This window comes from Netta rufina (assembly GCF_964035555.1).
Source record: "Netta rufina genome assembly, chromosome: 2".
Classification (NCBI taxonomy): Eukaryota; Metazoa; Chordata; class Aves; order Anseriformes; family Anatidae; genus Netta; species Netta rufina.
The window spans coordinates 81,741,511-81,761,548 of record NC_140124.1 but is presented as its reverse complement, the minus strand read 5'-3'; the positions used below and the strand labels follow the sequence as shown (position 1 = coordinate 81,761,548).

Genomic DNA, 20,038 nt, shown 5'->3' with positions numbered 1-20,038 from the left:
AGACCAGATGTTTTTGTTCATTCGCTCATCAGAAACTTGGTATGTGTGCAGTAATGCTTTGTGTTAACTGGCAGGAACTAATTGCGTGTACAACTTACTATTTATAAAGCCGTCAGACCAGTCATTGTGGTAGAAGCTTTAATGTCCTTAAAATGTCTTTCATTCCTCCCATTTTCTGCTATGGAATTTACAGTACACAGTTATGTCTATCTGATGTTTTGGGGAGATACTTCTGTGGAACTGGGGCAGAATTCTTCATGTGCTCTGAATGCAGACGTCATTCATCTCATGAGGATTTCAACTCAATTATATTGTGTTAGTTAAAAAAAAATACTTTTCTTCTTGTCTTCACAATATGCAGTAGGAGAAGCAACTGCTCCTCTAATATAAGACATTACTGTTATTCACCAGCATTGTTTGAGAATGTGCAGACTCCATTAGCGTTACATTGCAGAAGAATGTCAGCTGAAGGCACAGGCTACAGAGAGACAACTCGCCAGGGGTCTCGCCAACTGGATCAGATTTGCTGTCAAATTTATGAATGTGCAGAAATTACGCTGTCCTTGGTAGACTTCAAATGCATCCTAAGTCATACAATTTACCTACTTTCAGCTAGTTTGGCCCTTCATGAAAGTTCATATGAGTGCTCATAAGAGGATATAACTAATGGCTTCTGATGGCAATGCTGCATTTTAATCCATCAATACAGTTCCTTATATGCAGTCCCTTTAAAGCTCCTTAGTTTCTTGAATAGTTGTCTTTTTATCACAACGGTTGTCTTTGTATTGCAACAAGATATTCAGTGCATTCATTTAGTTTTTGTGTTTTTCTTTTGCACCACAGGTGTTGGATTGGATTGAAAACCATGGAGAAGCCTTTCTTAGCAAACATACCGGAGTGGGGAAATCCCTTCATCGAGCTAGGGCATTGCAGAAACGCCACGAAGACTTTGAAGAGGTCGCACAGGTAAAAAATAAAAAAAAATGAGACTTGCAGTACTGTATGCTTGCCATTGAAATATATGAAAACCTTTTGCTCTGGAACTGAAGGGCTAGACAGAGAGCTCTACTACTACTACCAAAAAAAATCCATTCCAAGAATGGCCTATTTTGTTTCTATCACAAGCTTTTATTCATTTACCTTCTGCACTCCAGCTTCAGTAAGAAAAAAAATAAAAAATCCACAGTGTTACAGAGAGTGGGAGCCTTGAAGCCTGAAAGAACTGCTATTATTCTTTTATTTTCTTTATTTTCACTTAGTTGTTTGAAAGCATTCCTTAAAAAATAAAAGGGATAAAATGAAAATCAGGCTTCTAAGAAACCAGGTACGCCAGAAAACCCCTTTAGGTTATTTGCTTTGAATGCAGTTGAGTTTGTATATGCCCTCTTGTTTTGAATGACTAATACCAGTGTTTTTTCTGTGGGAAGACTCTAGTTTTAGCTTTTAGTGGAACTGATGATATAACTTCAAAACACACTTTTCTGTAGCACTTAAAAAAAAAAAAAAATCAAGCTGAATGAAGTAGAGGCTCCAAGAAATTCAGGGAGCACAGCAAGGAGGTTGGTTTGAGTAGCAGCCTAGAAAAGGGATGTGAGGTTAGTAAAACCCATCTACAAGAAGCTGAAGGCTTGAATCCTCCCCATTAGTAACACATGGTGTCTATTCAAAATTAACAGTTAGTGATAGTAAACATCTAATGTTCAAGAAGAATCTCATTAAGGTGGGGTCCTTCACTCAAAACAGAAGGTGAATTATAAAATTCTGAAGTGACATGCAGTAGCTTAGCAGTGACACCTGGTATGGTAGATGCATGGGAGGTGTGTTTATAGTTTGCCTGTTTCATTTGCCTGTGTTTATAGTTTGCCTGTTTTATTACTAAAAACAAATTGTAAATATGGTCTTAGAGCAGTCCAGTGGCAGCTATAATTGGAATTGTATCACAAAGCTTCATTAATATTGATTTTCTATTAACTTTTGCTAAATAATAAGCTTTGTTAGTTTTATACATTCACATGCTGGATTTTCCATATGCATGCCTAATACTTCATTTTAAGTAAAATCTGTAATATTTTCCATAGAGACATACTTATTTTTCTGGGTCAGACAAGCAAGAATCTATTTGTGTAAGACACTTCAGAAAACCCAAATGATCTCATACTTAATACTGTGTTATTTGAGCAAAGAAGAATAAAATGTTTGAGTAACCAAAGGGGATGAAGTGTGTAGAACTATTTAGTGGGATGTAAACTGATGGAAAAAAAAAAAAAAAAAAAAAGGAAAGAAAAGCATCTTGTTAATTTGCATTTTTATTTAAGCTAGAAAGAAGTTATACAGCAAATACTTAGCAAAAGCTTCCTAAAACTGAATGCTACTAGAGTTTAAAATGATCTCTTTAGGGGATGGGTGGAATTTCTATTTTTGGCGACACTGAAAACTAGACTGGTCAGAGGGCTTAAATATACTACGGGGAACCATCCTCTGCTGACAGAAGGGTGGATGAAATGATCTAATAAGTAAATCTTTTTTTTTTTTTTTCTAACTTTTTCAATTTATAGTGACTGCCAAGAGAGGCACACCCTCTGAATTATTTCTCTTACTTGTGGATATAAGCAGGCTGTAAAAGACATCTTTGCTGTTGGTATTATAAGAAAGATTATGTTCAAGTATAAGAAAGCAAGCAATCTGAAGTCCCTGTTACTAACTTTCAGTTAATTTATTCTCTACCTACATTTCTGGTTGGTCCAGGTACTTCATTTATTTGTTTCTTAATAGGACCCTAGGCATCATCGGAGATTTTCAGTCAGCTCTAGTCAGAAGTTGAGAGGAAGCAGTGTCAAGTGATCTGCCAGCGGCCCAGCAAAATTTTATAAAATGCAGCAAGACAATAGTAATCCTGAAATGTTCCTGGTCGAAGACTAACTCCAGATTAGAGCTATTTTTCTTTTTTTCTTCCCTTCTGCTTCCTCCCTCATTTCTTTTTTTGTTTTGTTTTGTTTTTTAATATGAATGAGATGCCAATTCTTCAGCAGCATTCAAAGAGATGTTAAAATAAGCTGCCTATAGAATAGAAAAGATGTTCCAGAGTCAATGGACTGTAGGCTTACAAATTATTCAGTTTAAAATTCATGTGAAAGGAAGGCTTGTCTCTATTTTTGCACTTTTTGGTACCACCACAGAAACATTACATAGTCAAAACTCATCTGACTGGAAATCCTCCCCAGATTCTCATGTGTCAACATTCATGCTACACATGCACACTTTGACTTGTACCCACTGTAGGAAAACTTGTTTTGCTCTTCTCACATGTAGCCTGCCCTATCCACTTTCTACTTAGCATTTCTCCACCTCCCATCCCACTTCCCATGACCACCTTCATATCCATGAGACTATTTAGTCAGTGCCAGGAGTCCAGCTTTTGACTTAACCAGTTCACGTATGGGCACAGATTCGCAGCTTAGAGCACTGGATGCAGATCAGTAGTGCAGTTGTACTTCCCCGTGCATTTCAGCATGAGATTTGAAGTCAGCTTCTCTTCTTTCAACTATGATTGATGCCTGCTTTTTCACATTCAAAACCCATGAAAATGTTATGGCAAGAATTAATCAGTGTGACATTTTTCCACAGCTAAGTTCTCTATCTGTAGACTGCATTTGAGTTAAGAGCTCAGTCTGCTTGGTGCAAGAGATGCACAAAAATGACACTTCCTTATTCGAATACACCTAGAAGTTTCATACTGGCACCAGTACCACCTCCTTTAAGGATGGAAGAAAGCTTCTCTACGTGAATTGATTCTCACTTTACTGTACCCATGAATGTCTGTAATGCATCAAACTGAAGGTCTATGTCTTGTGGCCATCACCTGATTAAAAAAAAAAAAAAAAGTTATCTTTACTCTCCCAATTGTTTTGGTCTATTTGATGTCTGGAACTGAAGGATGCATCAGAACCAGTGTTTAGTCATTGATGGACTTCTCTTCCCTTAACTGGGCTAGCTGCTTCTTGAACCAATTTATGCTTCTGGAATGTATGCCAGTCCCTGTGCCAATGAGTTATGCAATTTAATTGCTCCTTAGATGAAAAGTACTTCTGCTTTCTCATTTTAAGTGTGTTGTCTGATGCTTAAATGTGATAGCATCCACTGCATTTAATGAGTAATCTATTTTAATTTTCTCTACCTTTAATGCTTTGTATACCTCTGTTAATCTCCCTCTGTCCATAATACGTCTCTCTCCCTCCCCTCCACAGTGCACTAGACTCCACACACTCCTGTTGTATTTATTGTTGTCAGTACTCATTTATGCATTAATCTCTTAAATTTAATTTTGACTTTTCAGTGCTCTATCACTTCCTATCCTTTCTAAAAATATCAGGCTTGTTTTTTTTCTGGAGAATATGCAGAGAAAGACTTCTCAACAGGAAGACTAGGAAAGCTATAGGATACATCATTTGGGAAAGGGAGGGGTCTCCGCTATTGGATTTTTGCAGTATTTTAGAAAATAATGCTTATTAAAGATTTGAGTATAGTTGATTGTGCCCTGGGGCACTGAGGGATGGACTAAAGGACCTAAAGTTCTTACCAGGTAGATTCTTTTCCTCTGGGATTTGGCGAGGGCGTACTAGTGGAGAAATTATGAGGAAATGTTAATTGGTTTCCAACCTCTGTGTTGAATGTGTCACAGTAAAGGCTCCTTTGTCAGGTTAGGAAAGGGGCATAAGCAGATTTGAAGGAGAGCTCCTGCCCTTGCTGCCTAACCTTGTAACTGGCAGCTGCCCCTTGCTACCAACACTTCCAAAATCTTCAGTGTTCTGCTTTTTCCTCCAAGCTTTGTTTAGAAGTAAGCACAGAGCTGGCAGCAGCATGAGCTAGGAGAGCACTCGTATTTGCTATGGTTTCTATTCTGGATGGCAGTTACTATCTCCCAAGATAAATATTTATATTGTATTGCAGCTCTACTTGGAAGAGGACTTTTAGCGATAAGGCATGCGTCTGCTGTTACGGCTTGAGATTTGCAACCTGCTTTGAAAGCAGCCTCTAGGTTGGGTTCATTTTGAAGCGCAGGTAGCTCACCATCTAGCTTACAGGAAGAGAAATTTGCTGTGCCTGGGCCTGTTACGTGGAAGATCCTCCTGGAATTCATAAACAACACTTCATGTGCGAGATCAAGTTTTCATTAAAATGGGAAACTTTTGTTTTAGCCATCTGTAGCTGGGTGTGGCTCTTGGGGCTGATGAAGTATTTGTTGTTGAGGAGTGCCTTGAGGATCTTCAGCCTTGCCCCTGGAACATGTGTAGTCTGTGACTGGGGAGAGCAAAGCAGCAGAGCACAGATCAGAGCCCGTTCTGGGCCAGCACGGCCTGAGCTGCAGCTCTGGAGTGCTGAGTAATACGCTCCGCTCTGAAAAGGGTGGGTTTGTCTACGTCTCTGCAGGCTTTCCCAGGGAAAGTGTGGAGGAGTTCTCTGCCTCTCGGTGCAATTAAAAAAGCTGAAGGTTAAGGAAGGACTGAGGTGCACATAGTCAAAATCCAGGAGCAGCATGGGTTGAATTCCTTGCATAGATACCATAAATGAAGGGGGAACTCCCCCCAAATATGCAAAGGCTGCACTGAGTCGTGCAATCCATCCTGGGCTTGCTTTATGCAATTTGCTTGAGACCCTGGAGGAGAACTCTCATTTTCTGCCTCTTAGTTGAGTTGAAGGGCCAGGTTTGGATTTAAATTTTCTGAATATCATAATATTAATTAGAGGTGTGATACAATATTTATGGCAAAGAAAAACATTTACATAAGCTTAATTTATCCTTGCAAGCAAATTGAGTTGCGAGAAAATGGTGAGGGAGGCGAGAAAAGAAAAGGTTCAGTTTATACTGTCAACGTGTTTTTACATACTCTGTAGAACAGCCTTGTCAGGAGACCTCATGCGGTGACATCAGCAAAGCCTCTTTACTGTACATTTGACTTTGATTTTATATTCACCAAAGTTTACCATCCTACTGTGCTTTCTTGATGAGTCCATTCTGCGAACCATTCTAATTCATGCATGAAAACCCAAGGTTAGGCTCAGAACAGAGCGTGCCCAAATTATAGCACGTATGGAAAAATTCCTGTTTTGAGTTAATGAGAATCATAAAGATGCAGGCTGCAAGTGCTAAGCTTTAAGAGTTGTTACATCTCTCTCTCTCTCTTCTCTGGACCACAGCACGCTCAGCACATCAGATAGCAGGTTTCTCCCATTCTGTTTCTGCTGTGACTGACTGATCAGCTTTAGTTAATCCTATGACACATTGGGACAATATTCCTCTCCAACACTCAGCCATAGACTACTTCTAAATCTTATTTTGTTGTTGCTGCTTTCACAAATGGTGACCCAGCTGACATGAATTTTGGATACCTCATTTCTGTAAGGATGAAGATAATTTTTTCTGTTTCTGTGCCCGGTCACTTTCCACCTTTCTGCTGGATGTATCAATTTGATGCCAAGTGTCTCTGTCAGCAGCTAGGACTTTCTCACCTTTGATAATACACTTTTGAAAAATCTCCTTGTCATTACTGTTGCGATTTTTTCCACCATGGGAACAGGCCAGTTTACAAGTTATTAGACATTTAGATTGATATTTATTCTTGCTGTGAATGTAAAATACTAATACCAAAGAAGAATAAGTAGTTTTCTAAGGTATGGCTCAAGGAGACTTTTGAATGGACATAAACAAGAAATTAATTCAACAGTTAAATGAAAAAGTATCTAGAAATACAATAAAATCTTTAGTAAGTTCATGTTCTACTGCCTTAAAAAATAAGAAAGAAAAATACATTCCAAGGGTCTTCTTGTTGTTTGACTTAATCCTGTGACACTAACTTGTTTCTTTGCAGAACACATATACCAACGCAGATAAACTTCTAGAAGCAGCCGAGCAGCTTGCTCAGACGGGAGAGTGTGATCCAGAGGAAATCTATCAAGCTGCCCATCAGCTCGAAGACAGGATACAGGATTTTGTTAGGCGTGTGGAGCAACGCAAGATCCTGCTGGACATGTCTGTGTCCTTTCACACTCACGTTAAAGAGGTAAAACTGCTGATAAGTCACAGTCCTATCTTTAAGACTTAGACTCGTTATTGTCTGACGTTACTTTCATTGGTAAACCTTTGTCATATGAAGTAATGAACCCCCTATTGCACAGTGAGTTCCGGGTTGCTTTTTTGGTGTGGTTCTTTATTATTTTTGTTATTATCATTACTGTTTTCCATAAGCAGCTTTCACCTTCTTTTTTGTGCAGGTGTACTTGCTTGTTCAGTCAAGGGGAAAGGGTCAGGTCAGGGGACCGATACAGCTGAAGGTTAGCGTTGCTGTGCACTTGTGGTTTTTTATCCAGCAACTGAGTTGTCAGGCACGTGGTTAGATGGACACAGTTCAGTTTAGTTCAGAAGTGAATGGCTAGTTAAGGCAATCCTGCTGATCAGAGAGACTTTTTTTTTTCAGTTTTAGACAAAGCATCTTACTCATTTACATTGACAGTTCTTCTCAACCTAAAGAGTTCATTTGATATTAACAATGGTTTGTCTCATGTTTTAGTCTCCTGCAAAGGTTCTGTTACCTTTGATGCCAGACGTTACATAATGAGTTGGTAAGTTAGCATTCAGCAGCAAACCTGTTTCAAATAAATAAATGAAACCATTCAGATAAGTGGTGTAAAAGTTACTGTAGTTCCATAGTGAGCTGAGGAACTGATAAACGAGGAAAAAAATACATCAGGCAAAGACACTTAATTTTTAGCCAGATGAGTTTTTCTCATCTCATTCAGGGACACAGACCATATGTATTTACAAGCTCATGGGGACGGTAGAATAAGCTAGAGCTAAAATAAAGGCTTCAGTAAGGGTTTTTGGTTATAGGCTGTGGCAAATCTTGACAACTGTGGATTTGTTTTCTGTTAGGTTAAATCTTTTTGCAACTTAAATTAGGTGAAAATATGAAAGGCTTGTGGATCATTACATGTCAATTTATATGTATTTCTCCCCTTCGCCCTACGTAAAGAAATGGTCTGTTCAGTAGGAAAGTGTGGTGTTCAAAGGATTTTCTTAAGCAAAACCTTGTAGAGGATCAGAGCGGGAGGTTTTTGTATGTGAATCATCTGCTTTCCACTTGAAACAAATGCACAAGGCAGTTGCTCTTTAAAGAAGGTTGGGATTGTATTACATTTTAGCTTTAGATATGAGGACATAGCTCCCCCATCAGTTTTCTGATAGATGCTTTCTCGATAATACTTTCCCAGGACCCTGCTTGTTTAAAAAAAACATAAATGCTGAATCTTAAACTGTTCTTCTGAAACTACTCTAATGAACTTTTTGCTTTATTTTTCTTGAGCACTTAGTGCTGTTCTGTTACCTGTTATGAAGCACAGGAGCAACCAGCTGCTGTGAGCCATGCTTGGTGTTTCTGTAGATGTCTTCATTACCTGTTTTTCTGAGCATCAAGAAGAGCAGCTTAAATGATATTTAAATGGACACAGTTGATTGTAGTGATGAAAGATTAAGACTATAAAAGGAGTTGCGAGGAAGGTCCTTAAAAAAAAAAATCATACTGGACTGTGAGTCACTGTTGAGAAATTCTGGGAGGCTGATCCAGATGTGCTGGCGTGTTGCCACTGCTCCCCTAGATAATAATGTTTTACTGAAAAAAGATACTCTGCATCTTGATTTATTTCTCCTTAAAAATGGATGTTATTGTGACCCTGTAAGTGCACACAGCTGTTACTATGGCAGCCTCTTTGCAGCCTGGACTTTGAGAAAAGGCACTGTAGTTGATGTCTAAATGTTTGCTTATTTGTTTATTTTTTTATTTATAGTTGTGTGGCTGACCTCTATACTTAATAAAGCAGGGAAAATTAAAAAGAGTGTTTATTTACGTAAGCAAGACTATCTTACTTATTTGCATACTACTTAAAAATACAGAGGACAGCAAGTCTGGCAGTTCACGTTTAGTAGACGAGCCCTTTGGTTAATGTGCAGAGAAACAGCCAGCTCAGAGATGTCCTGTGCTTTCTGTATTCTGTTTTGTTTTCAAGAGCACGTTGTTTGTTATCAAACACGCATGTGGAGTGCTGAGAAGGCATCGCAAAGCAGATGGAAGATAAAAATGCCCTAAACCTGAAAGTTATCCATGCTTTGTTGGCAGGAGAATTGCATTTCTCCCACAGGATGTGGGAAGTCGCTGCATAAATTAGTGCATACCTGTAAGAATGTAACCTTTCTGCTGGATAGCTGAGTTATGAAATTAATGCGTGTGCTTAACTGGCAAAGGGAGGAGTTCTCGTAGCAGGATGAGATGCTGTTTGTTGAACTGAACAGAGGCATTGCAGTTGCTTTAAAAATAAAAAAAAATGTTTCGCTCTTCAAGTATTCAGGGTGAATTTTGTGCCATGTGAGTGTTGTCTTTGTGTTTTCCTCAACTACAAAATGGGCACGAAGAATAAAAACCCTGTTCGTGTGTGACAGCTTGGACAGAGCCGCAAAGCCAACAAAAGCTGGTACTCAGAGCTGTTGGCTGTTTTAGAGGCTTTGAAGTCCCGCTCCAAAAGACATCCAATATCTTGACTGTTGAAGTGGGATGTTTTGTTGTATTTTATTCTTTTCCCCGGAAATACTTCACACTGAATGAATGTTCCTCATCTGGATAAGAGCATTCCAGTACTCCTCCCCCCCCGTGCCCCGTTTCTTTGTGTAACCTTTATCCTTTACGCAGAATTTGCCTGCAACTTTTCCCAGTTTCCCTGGGAAGCATCAGCCCTGCTGTGTCTGCTCCGTTCTGTTGCTCTGTTCTCACTTATTAAACCAGTTTCTGCTTTCAGAAGCAGCCCCGTTGCTACAAATGCAATAGATCCATTTGACACATCCTAGAAGTAACAGACGTTTGCTATACCTTTGCACAAAGCAGCTGTGTAATCTGTGCACAGCAGCATGTTTTGATGCACTTTGGAAGTGCTGGCTCTGTTTAACGTTTCCAGAAGTTCTGTGGCCGGGTTATTACAAGCTGGTAAAGTTCCCTGTGGCTTAGAAACATCAGAAAACAGTGTGGAAGTTCTCAGACGCCTCGTGAACAAACCTCAGTAGGCCACACATCTCTCAATGGGACAAAAAAGGATGTATTCAAGGAAGGCAGAAATGAGATGTTAAGTAATGCTCTCACCATTACCCATTTTGCTTATTGGTGATCCAAGCAAATCTGTTATTTCTTGTATGTACATCGATTCCATTCTGCTATGCTATTTTTAGATTTAAGTTTGTAAAATTGTGAGTACTGACTCTTAGTTCCCATTCAAACAGTGAGAAATTTCAGTCTAAGCCAAATTTTTCAGGAAGTGAAGCGCTGAAGTTAAAGATGTCCACTGGTGAGCTTTAGAAGTGTGGGGGACCAAAAATATCCCCATCAGAGTCATTGCATTGAACGGACTGTGCCCAGGTTCCCAGCCTGGGGATGGATAAAACACAGCTGATCACCCAAAACTGTTCACCGTTGCTAGACAGCGAATCTCTTCTGGCCTTTGCCACTTTGGTGTTTAATAATAGGGGGAAGGACATGGTCAAATGAGATGTTGTGGGAGACAAATCCCACAGGTAGAAGATACATTCCTAAATAAATGGTTACCATAAAAGCTTGTGTGCAAAACATAAGAGCAAAAGCCACAGTAGTCTTTGTTGTGAAATCTGCCACCAGGTAGAGTTGAACAGAATTTTGGTGTGAATTGAAATTGTTCCATGCTCGCTCTCTCTCTCTCTCTCTCTCTCTCTCTCAGCTCCCTCAACATCTATGAGTGGGAAGACTGAAATTACGGCCAAACCAGGTGTTTGTAGTAGTGCCAAAGCAGAGCAACAGATATTTTCCTAACTAGAGTGAAGTGTGGGAATATAGATAAGGGCTGAATGCTCATGGAAGAAAATGATCTCTTAAGAGCCTGTTGACTTTTGCATATAACCTTTGTGTATGTTTTGACAAGTTGATTATAAAATAGCTCACAGCACTTTTTATGTATACACAATATGTTTAATAGTGTTAGAAGAAGATTTATCTTTTCTTTTTTTTTTTTTTTTCATCTTACTCAAACTAAACTTTACACCAGAATATACTGGGGCTGGAACAAAGACAAGGGAAGTGGAGTTGGCAGAGATTTCAAATACAGAAAGCCATGGTTCCTGAACAAAACGGGTAAAACAGTAGTCAGTGCAAGCTGCTGAAGGAAGGTGACATCATTTTGAAGCTGCCAATGCATGGGAAAGCTGAGGAGGCCTTGCTCTGATCGTAGTGCTGCTGACCGACTCACATCAGGCTATGGAGTGTGTGCACTTGATTCAAAAAAGCACAGTGATATGGTCTCACTTTCTCTTGACTCGATGCCAGAATTCTGTGATTCTGTGATTTTGTGTGATTCTGTGATCAGAAATACGCTCTCCTTTGCATTATCCAGCACAGAAGGATGCCTGCCTGCACGGGGTTTCATACATTTCATCCCGGGGCGCACCTTGGGGTGACAGACCTGCTGTTCTGTCACTCCCGAGGAATTGGTTCTTCTGTGTTGGTGGTCTACAGCTTAAATTTGGGTGTCATAGGAAAGCTTCTCTCTCCTGTGCTAGGAACTGGAGCGTTCCCTTCCCAGGCAGCTGGTCTGGCAAAATACGGGAAGTGCAGCCTCTGATGGCTATGCTGATATGCTGGTATTCTTGGATTTTAGAGTTGAGCAGGACAATTTCTAAATCTGAAATAAGAGAGAAACATTCAGCAGCAGTACATTAGAGTGTATTACGCTTTATTGGCTTGATGGGATCCAGCACAAATCGCCTCTCTCAAGTTTTTCAATGCTGATTGCTACTTTGGCTTGAAAGAAATGGCCCAAGTTTATGGGTTGCAGTCCAGGTGTTATTGAAATAGTACTAAGAGCTTTGGAAAAGTGAAGCAGAAATAGACCTCTAAAGCTATGGTGTGGGCTTTTTTATACTCATTCAGTTAAGTAATGGGACAACTGGTGACAGGATGCTGGTAGTTAATGTGATTTTAGGGAGATGTAAGAAACTTGGTGATGCTTCAAGGATGAACTTATTCTGAATTGGAATATATATATATTAAAGTATATATATATGATTATAACTGTAGAACAGATGGGGATCTTTGAAGCTTTTAAATATAATTAAATCTAATTTTCAAGAAATATCTGTGTATTCAGTATCTTAAGTGTCACAGAAAGGTCCTTGGAAGACAGCCTACCGAGGCTTTAACATCTCAACTTTTTTTGTTCTTAAGATGCAATTTTTGCCAACTGGATGTCCTGAAGGCCAAAGCTTTCAGGCAGACATCAGACTCCCATGCCCAGACATACATGCCAGGGAATCTTATGGCAACGTTTGGCCCAGTACAAATACCATCTCCTTAAAAAATCGCCTGTGGTAACACGCAGACTTGCAACACTGTGCTAGGGGGCAGAGGCAAAAAGAGGAATTGACAGTTTTTAAATGCAGAAACTGTGCACCTTTTTTTGGTTTAGCCTACTGAAAAGACTGACTGCATATCCAGAAGCTATTACCAAAATGAAAAAAAACAAGTAAATTATCTGATTCGAAAATAATGAAAGTGGCAGATACTTTGCTTAATAAAGTAAGTGTGAACTTGGGAAGGTACTTACTCACAAATAATTGTTCTCTGATTATATTCAGCAAAATCCTGTAAGGTCTTATTTCGCTTCAGTCTTTCAGGGGATTGCAGGGATGGGACTTAAATGGATGGAGGCCCATGATGGAAACACTGAAACTTCCAGGATGTTGCAGACAATTAAAGTAATACCATCTCAGTGACTAATGGCATGCTCCCAAGAACTTAGGAAAGAGGTAGGACAGGATGCAGGCTCGTTCAAGCAGATGTTTCTTAGTCTGTGCTATATTTAGATCAAGAAAAAATGTGCTGGGTGAAACATTTGCCTGTCAGGGATTCAGAATTTGATTTCCCTCTCTAATTTTAATTCTGATAAGATGTGGAGAGCAGATGAAAAGAGCAGAAGAGCCTCATTCTGTGCCTGGATTTAGTTATTTATATGGTTTTCTCACTGTACATTAAAGCTGTATTGCCACTGGGTAAAGTTCTTATTAAGGTCACAGGGCCTAGTGGTTTGTTTGGGGATTTTTTGGCTTCTCTTTTACAATGAATTGAAAAACATGATAAGATGTTGCTCAGAAATTCACATTGGGAGAAGGTTAGTGTTTTTTCAGTGATGATTTTTTTTCCCCATCAGATTCTTGTTGCTTTCACTATTTGATGGAATAATGAGTTGCCACAGAGCATCACTGCAGTATAAAATCTGTAGTTCTGCACTTCTGAACATGTATGGATAAGCTCCAGTATCTGTTCTTTCCCCACAGTAAACTGTTTGGCTTCCTTTGACTTTACTGTACAACTTCGTACTGTCTTCATCCTTAGTTTTGTATCTGAAAACAAGGTAATTTATGTAACTTTCAGCATTCGCTGTGCTCATGCTGGTTTTAAAGCTCTACACAAGCCAGCACACTGTTCCAGATATTGTGAATTAAGCTCTCAATAAATTGCAAACATTTATATTCAGTTTTGATAACCTGACAGTTCTGTTCACCTGTGGTGGCTTAACTCTAACTTTTGCATATAGACTGCATCAGATAAGATTATTTTGAGGGGAAACTATTTGGCAGAAACTTACATAGTGGAAAAGTGCAAAAAGCTTACCTGGTGGTAATGTATTAGATCATATTTTTTTTTTTCCTATGGAAGTGTCACAAAGCTCTTCAGTCGCTTCAGAAATGGCTTATACTGTTGAAAGTAGAACAATTTATGAATCACAGCTAGACAAGTTGTGCATGCTAATTACCATCACGCTCTTTCTGCACATTTGTCAAATGCTTTTCCTGCCCAAGCAGCGGGTGATTCGACTAATGAACTAGGCAAATGCAGTGTATTTCTGAGCTCCTTGGCACCGTGGGGTCAAGATACCATGCTTACAGTCATGCTGTGCTGATTCTGCACGGAGAAACTGGTTCTCTGTTCCTGGCAACCAGGCACCACGCCAGCCAGAACGTCACGCTGTTGTGCTAGCACCCATGTCCTTCTGCTCCAGGTAGGTGGTGATGCTTTGGGCTGTCTACGCAGAGCAAAGTGTGCTTGTTCTGTGCTGGCTTTGTCTCCAGTACCCAGGGTGAGCTTTCAGGGAAGTGTTCCCGGGCTGAATACATCACCAGTCCAACGCTCGTAAGTTTTGTTGACCCTGTCAGGTCTTCTCCCACCAGGCACAGGAATGGCTGAAACATTTGTGGAGAACAGGAATCCCAGAGGCAAAGTGTCCCCTGTACAGATGTGACCCAAGGCTCAGCTGCAAAAGACGTAGTGGAAAAACATGAAGTGATGCTTAGACCTCCCGCGAGCTGCAGCGCAGGTGCTTGTGAGGGAGCCACGGGGCAAGTCCAATATAGTCCAAGAGACCCAAAATGGCTTTAATTCCGTTTTGTCTGTGATAAAAGTCTCTGAAAACTGGGCCTTTTATAGGCAGTGCAGTAAGCGTGAGGTAAAGCTCTTCTAGCTAGCACCAAATGCATTCCATTTGTAGTCAGCAGCAATGTTGTGCTTTCTGCAGTGTATGTTTGCACAGTTGCAAGTTGCAGGAACTGTGTGCACACCAGCTCTCTCGAAAGATCTCAAACTCTGCATCCTAGTTCTATAATTTAGACAAAGCTTATAAACTACGACAGGAATAAAAGCATGTCTTCTGGCCATCGAAATCTGAGTAAAGTTTGTGGGTTGTACTATCAGGCTTCTTGCTCTTAAGTTTTGTTTGCCTTGAAGTGAAATTTGCATTTCTAAATACACATTTGAAAAAATATTTGTTTTGGATCTTGCATTGAGTTGTGCTGCTGGAATGAATGTTGACTAGGGCTTTTGATGCACTTGGTAAGTTCCATTGATTCGTGCTCTTTTATTAAGAGAGACTGCTGTGACTCGAGCTTGTGGTGTTTATGACTGCAGAGTTGCATTCAAATGTGTGACAGGCATTGTCTTTGAAGCATATGAGCAGTCAGAAGATGAGTGTGGATGAATAGGCAGTTCTGGTTTTTGTTGTTGTTATTGTTTGTTCGTTGGGTGTTTCTTCTTAGTAAATTTGGGGAAAAGGGTTTGGTTAAGTATCATTAATATTTCCTGGTTTGTGAAAGCATAGCCTAGAACTTGGCTCACTCAAAACTGAAGTAGGGGCGTGTAAGGCTCTAAGATATTAAAGCAAACAAAAGAAAAACAAAAGCCTAGCATTTGGTTTTAAAGCTGTAATGGAACTTATCAAAACTCAGAGTCCTTCAATGAATTTTCTATTTTATTGTAAATCCATTGGGAGTTAACAAACCCTTATGGGGTTAACATTGTAAGAGACACCAGCATAAAATGGGTATTTCTGTAGAAAATGTTAAGCAAAGAAATAAAGCATTTGTTCTACTGTCTTTGAAGCTAAGCCATTTTGATTGCTTACTGACTTTATTTTAACACTGTTAATCTCTTAATTAGGTTCGGGGTTAAAGAAGCCTATTTATATCTCTAAAATATTTATTAAATTAAAATGTAGACAAAAGATCTCAATCTTGTCAATCAGAACAGAGTTGTCTTTTCAGGATAGAAGGCAGACTTTAATCCTTGTTCTTGGAAATCACAGAGTTTGAGATGTGATGATAAAACAAAGGGGAGGGCCTGATGTGGATGCTTCCTGTGAGAATAGCTGTTTCCTTGTGCTCTAAGCACTCGCAGGAGGGTTGTAGGGGACACAGGCACAGTCCCTCTCTTCAAGCAGTGTTTTTATCATTTGCACAGTAGTTGGTTTGTGGGTGAATAATTTCCACACAGAGCTTAGGATGCAACAGCTTGCCTCATAAAATTGTGGAAAGAACACAGTAGGATTCAAGTGATGACCAGTAATGATATCTCGCTGGCATATTCCTGGGGATTTTTCCATCTACTGCAATGTGTGGGCAATTCTGAACAGGGTTACGTGCATACGTTAGAGGAAAAAAAAATAATTGTTGGTGTAATTCCTCGTGATGATTTTTGTTTGTAATGGTGTGATACTGAAAGCAACAGGGTAAGCACCACAGCTGTAGAGATCGTGATAGAAAAATAACTTCTCACATCTGGTATCTCGCAGTATATTGTTTGCTGAAATGCCCTTTTCTTTTTCCTTTTTCTGAAGGCCACTGAAAAGTGTCATGCTATCTGTGTGCATGTGTCAGCCTGGCAGTGTAAATTTGATGGTGGCTACAATACATCTCCCTTCCTTCCTTCCTTCCTTCCTTCTCTCAGGGAGTGTTACCATAGCATTTCCCTCCCCGCGACTCTCGCAGAGCTGCAGATGGGATTCTCGCTATGAACTCTCTGCTGCTCAGTCGGATACACTCAGTACCGTAGAAGGAAAATAGGAAAGAAAGGGTGACTTAGCAACACAGAGAAAGCTTTCCTGGTATTTCCAAGACACGAAAACCTTATTTGAAACAAAGGCTCAAATTAAATTGAAGATGGGATTTTTCTATGAAGAGGAACAAATCCTGTTTCTCCCCCCTACCCCAAACCAATCTATTTTCTCCTGATTGATTTGGAATAATGACTGCCTGACCCTGGTGCTTACATTTGTTGTTTTTTTTTTTTTTCTATTTTATTTTTTTCCTCCTTTAGCTGTGGACATGGCTTGAAGAGCTGCAGAAAGAACTGCTTGATGATGTCTATGCTGAGTCTGTGGAGGCTGTCCAAGACCTGATTAAACGTTTTGGTCAACAGCAACAGACTACTCTGCAGGTTACGGTCAATGTCATAAAAGAAGGTGAAGATCTCATACAGCAACTAAGGTAAAACAAGTTTCTATTTAAATCTCTTCTGGCAAACCTCTGATATTCTGCACGGCTCTTTCTATTTTGAGAGTACAGATAATGACTACAAGTTATGACCTATAAATAAAATTTGTAAATATTAAGACTAGTTATGTTTCATGCTGTACTGATGGTCTCTAACCCTCTGTTTACGGGAAGCTCAGCTTATAAACACTACCTTCATAAAGTGGAGACTTTGTTTACATAAGCTACCTTTGTAATAGGAGCAGTCGTATGCCTTTGTAGTCTGACACGCAGGACTCCACAGTATTTTGAGTTCTGAGTAGCAGACTTTTCATAAAGAGATGTTTGAAATTGTTTTGCAGTCCAATATGTAACATTTTCATAGTGAAGATCATCAGTTTGCAGTCCGTTCAATTCATTAATAATCTAAATAAATTTAGGGCCCCTATACTGCGTACATGTTACATGTCCTATTTGCCACAGGACTTCATATTTTCATATATGAATTTGCAGCATTTTTTTTTATACTACAATAAAATATTTGTTGTTTTTTTTAGTATCTTACAATGATTTTTCACTGCCAGGAAGATCCCATGAAGTAAATAGTTATCATATGGCACTTCCTTTTCACAAAAAAGGGTTTCTCTCTGGTTTTAAATTTTGTTCTTCCTGTAAACAGAATGTCCTTAGGTGTTGAATCAGTCAAAAATGAAAGTTGTCTAATTTTCTAATGCTTTTTCAAGTACTAAAATAGAATTTGGATTTTTATAAACAAAATGTACAGACTTAGCTTTCAAGTAATAAGACTGGTACTAACCTTTTCTAAGGAAGTCTTGCGTTTCATGGTCACGTATAGCATCCAAATTGTGTGGTTTTCTTTCTTCAGTAACAATCTCCCCTCTCTATTCCTCCCCACCCCCTCTGCTTTGAATAGGGATTCGGCCATTTCTAGTAACAAGACCCCCCATAACAGCTCGATCAACCACATAGAGACAGTCCTGCAGCAGCTGGATGAGGCCCAATCTCAGATGGAGGAGCTGTTTCAAGAACGCAAGATCAAGCTTGAGCTGTTTCTGCAGCTCCGCATATTTGAAAGAGATGCAATAGATGTGAGTGTCTGCTCTTGGCGTTGTACAGCACCTTTCTCATTGTGGAAGAACATTTATGCTGAGATGGTTGTGTGGTCGCGTTGGCACGTGGCTCAAGTGTCTGATAGTTCTTACCTGAAATAAGACTTATGTCTTGTATGTGAAAGTCTCAGAAGAGAGTGGAGCTTGCTGATGTTAATTCCCACCAGTGTGTTGCCTCCCAGTGTGTGTTTAAGCAAGTGTCGTGTGTCTTGTTGTGTGAAATCAGCGTACCATTTGCTTCATCTGGCAAATGTGGTTCAAATATCAAGCTGCCTTGACATAACTAGCATGCTAACACGTAATGTGAATTAGAAGACTTGCAAGATGGCTTCATACAAAACATGTAAGCTGTTGCTTTGTAGTAACATCTCTCTTTTCCTTTTCCAAATCAGCAGCCTTTTTTGCAGTTGGCAACTGTAAATGGTGTTCAGAATTCTGTTTTAACCTTTGGGAATGTTGTTTGCAATCTCCTTCTCTCCCTCCCTCCTTCTCTGTCTTCCTCTCTCAAATGAGATGTTTTTCCATCTCTGAAAATAACAAAAAAGTAGTTGTAGTGCTACACCCCTGCAAAACTGGAGGCGTTTTTTAAGTTGTACAGGTTTTGGAGGAGGGTTGCAGCTGTGCCACTTGGAAAGGTTCTGTTCATGTGCAGGGACATGCATGCAGACAGACACAAAACTTCACATGGAGCTTATGTTAAAAGAATTGCATTATAAAGTTTCAGCTAAGCTGATCATACAACTTCTGTAAAACCAGGAGCACTGTACACAGTGACTAAAACTGAGTTGGTGCTTCAGAAAGTATGTGGTTATCCATTGGTACGTGATCCTGTTTGGCTATGTAATGGTTTACCTTGAGACTCAGGAAACCAGGAGTTACAATGCTGCAGGAGTTGCTAACTCAATCTCTTCCCGTTTACATAAGTAAAAGCTGCAGCTGTTAGATGTGGATGGTGTAAGGATAAAGAGTCAATCATCAGAAGTTATAGCTTCCAAGTTTTTTTTCTTAAAACCAGGATTAGATATCGTTGCTGGATTCTGGTTTAGATAAGCAAATTGTCATGTGCAGTGCAGGCACAGGCAGACACAGTTCCTTGATTTGTGCCCGCAGAGGAAGTGAGACTGTATGCTCCATGGTAATAATAACTACTGTAAAGGAAGACTGAGAAGCTTCTCTATTTTGGTGTTCACATTGAGGAGGTGAAACTAGTCTGCAGGGACTTTGCTTTAGATGATGTGAGGGTAGCTGTCTTGAGTATGCAAGGGAAAGGCTTGGCAGAATTGTGATTGCAATGGTTAATTGAATGACTGGTACATGTGGAGGAACATGAAAGGTATCCTCTTTTATAGCACTGTCAGCAACTTTACAATCAGTGCAGAGCTGATCCTCAGTGCTCGATGGGGTCTGCACAATGTTCTCACAACACTTGTGTCAAGGAAATGGCAGCTGCAGGGGGCAAAGGCATGCTAAGAAAATTAAAGAATGAATTAGGTTCAAGGTCTCAGTGAAGTTGTTAAGGTGACTGCTCTCTGCTGTAGGTTACCTAAACCAGAGCTGTATAGTACCAGAGAGCCAGTTGCAGAATCCCTGCTTTGCAGATGTGTTTTATTCCTTTGGTGCAGGATGACATCACGTAGGCAGTAGTACTGCTGTGTGTGTTGTGTGGTGACGTCTGTGGGATTTTGCATTGGAAAGCTGCATATTCTAGCTTCACGGGTTTTACTTTTTCTGCAGCTGACACTTGGCAAGCTTTACAATTTGGCCCATACAACATAAAGTAAAGCACCAGTTGCTGTGTTAAAAGAGTTGGTATGTTTTGTTTATATGGCTTGTAAACAAAAATTGTACTTATTTAGGATTGCCAAGAAGCCCTCCTAGGAAGAAATTGGGCTGTGACGACCCTGGCTGCAGAGCATCTTCAGCAAAATGTTGATTGCTTTGCTGTCTCTGCCTCCTCAGCAAAGCATGCTTCTCTTTTCCCTCTCCCTGAAGGCAGACATCTGTTTGGAAACTTCCGGGAAGAAAAAGCAGGGACTGGTTCCAGGTCAGC

General features: G+C 39.9%; 1 protein-coding gene across 4 annotated transcripts in view; it reads left to right on the top strand.

Moving 5' to 3' along the window:
- Positions 1 to 20,038, top strand: part of TRIO (trio Rho guanine nucleotide exchange factor) — a 243,363-nt gene that overhangs the window by 105,897 nt on the left and 117,428 nt on the right. For all 4 annotated transcript variants that reach the window (XM_084281722.1, XM_084281723.1, XM_084281724.1 and 1 more), the window contains exons 10-13: positions 844 to 966; positions 6,867 to 7,058; positions 16,704 to 16,873; positions 17,793 to 17,967. In XM_084281722.1, coding sequence (XP_084137848.1) covers positions 844 to 966; positions 6,867 to 7,058; positions 16,704 to 16,873; positions 17,793 to 17,967 — 660 coding nt within the window. The remainder of the gene's footprint in view (positions 1 to 843; positions 967 to 6,866; positions 7,059 to 16,703; positions 16,874 to 17,792; positions 17,968 to 20,038) is intronic.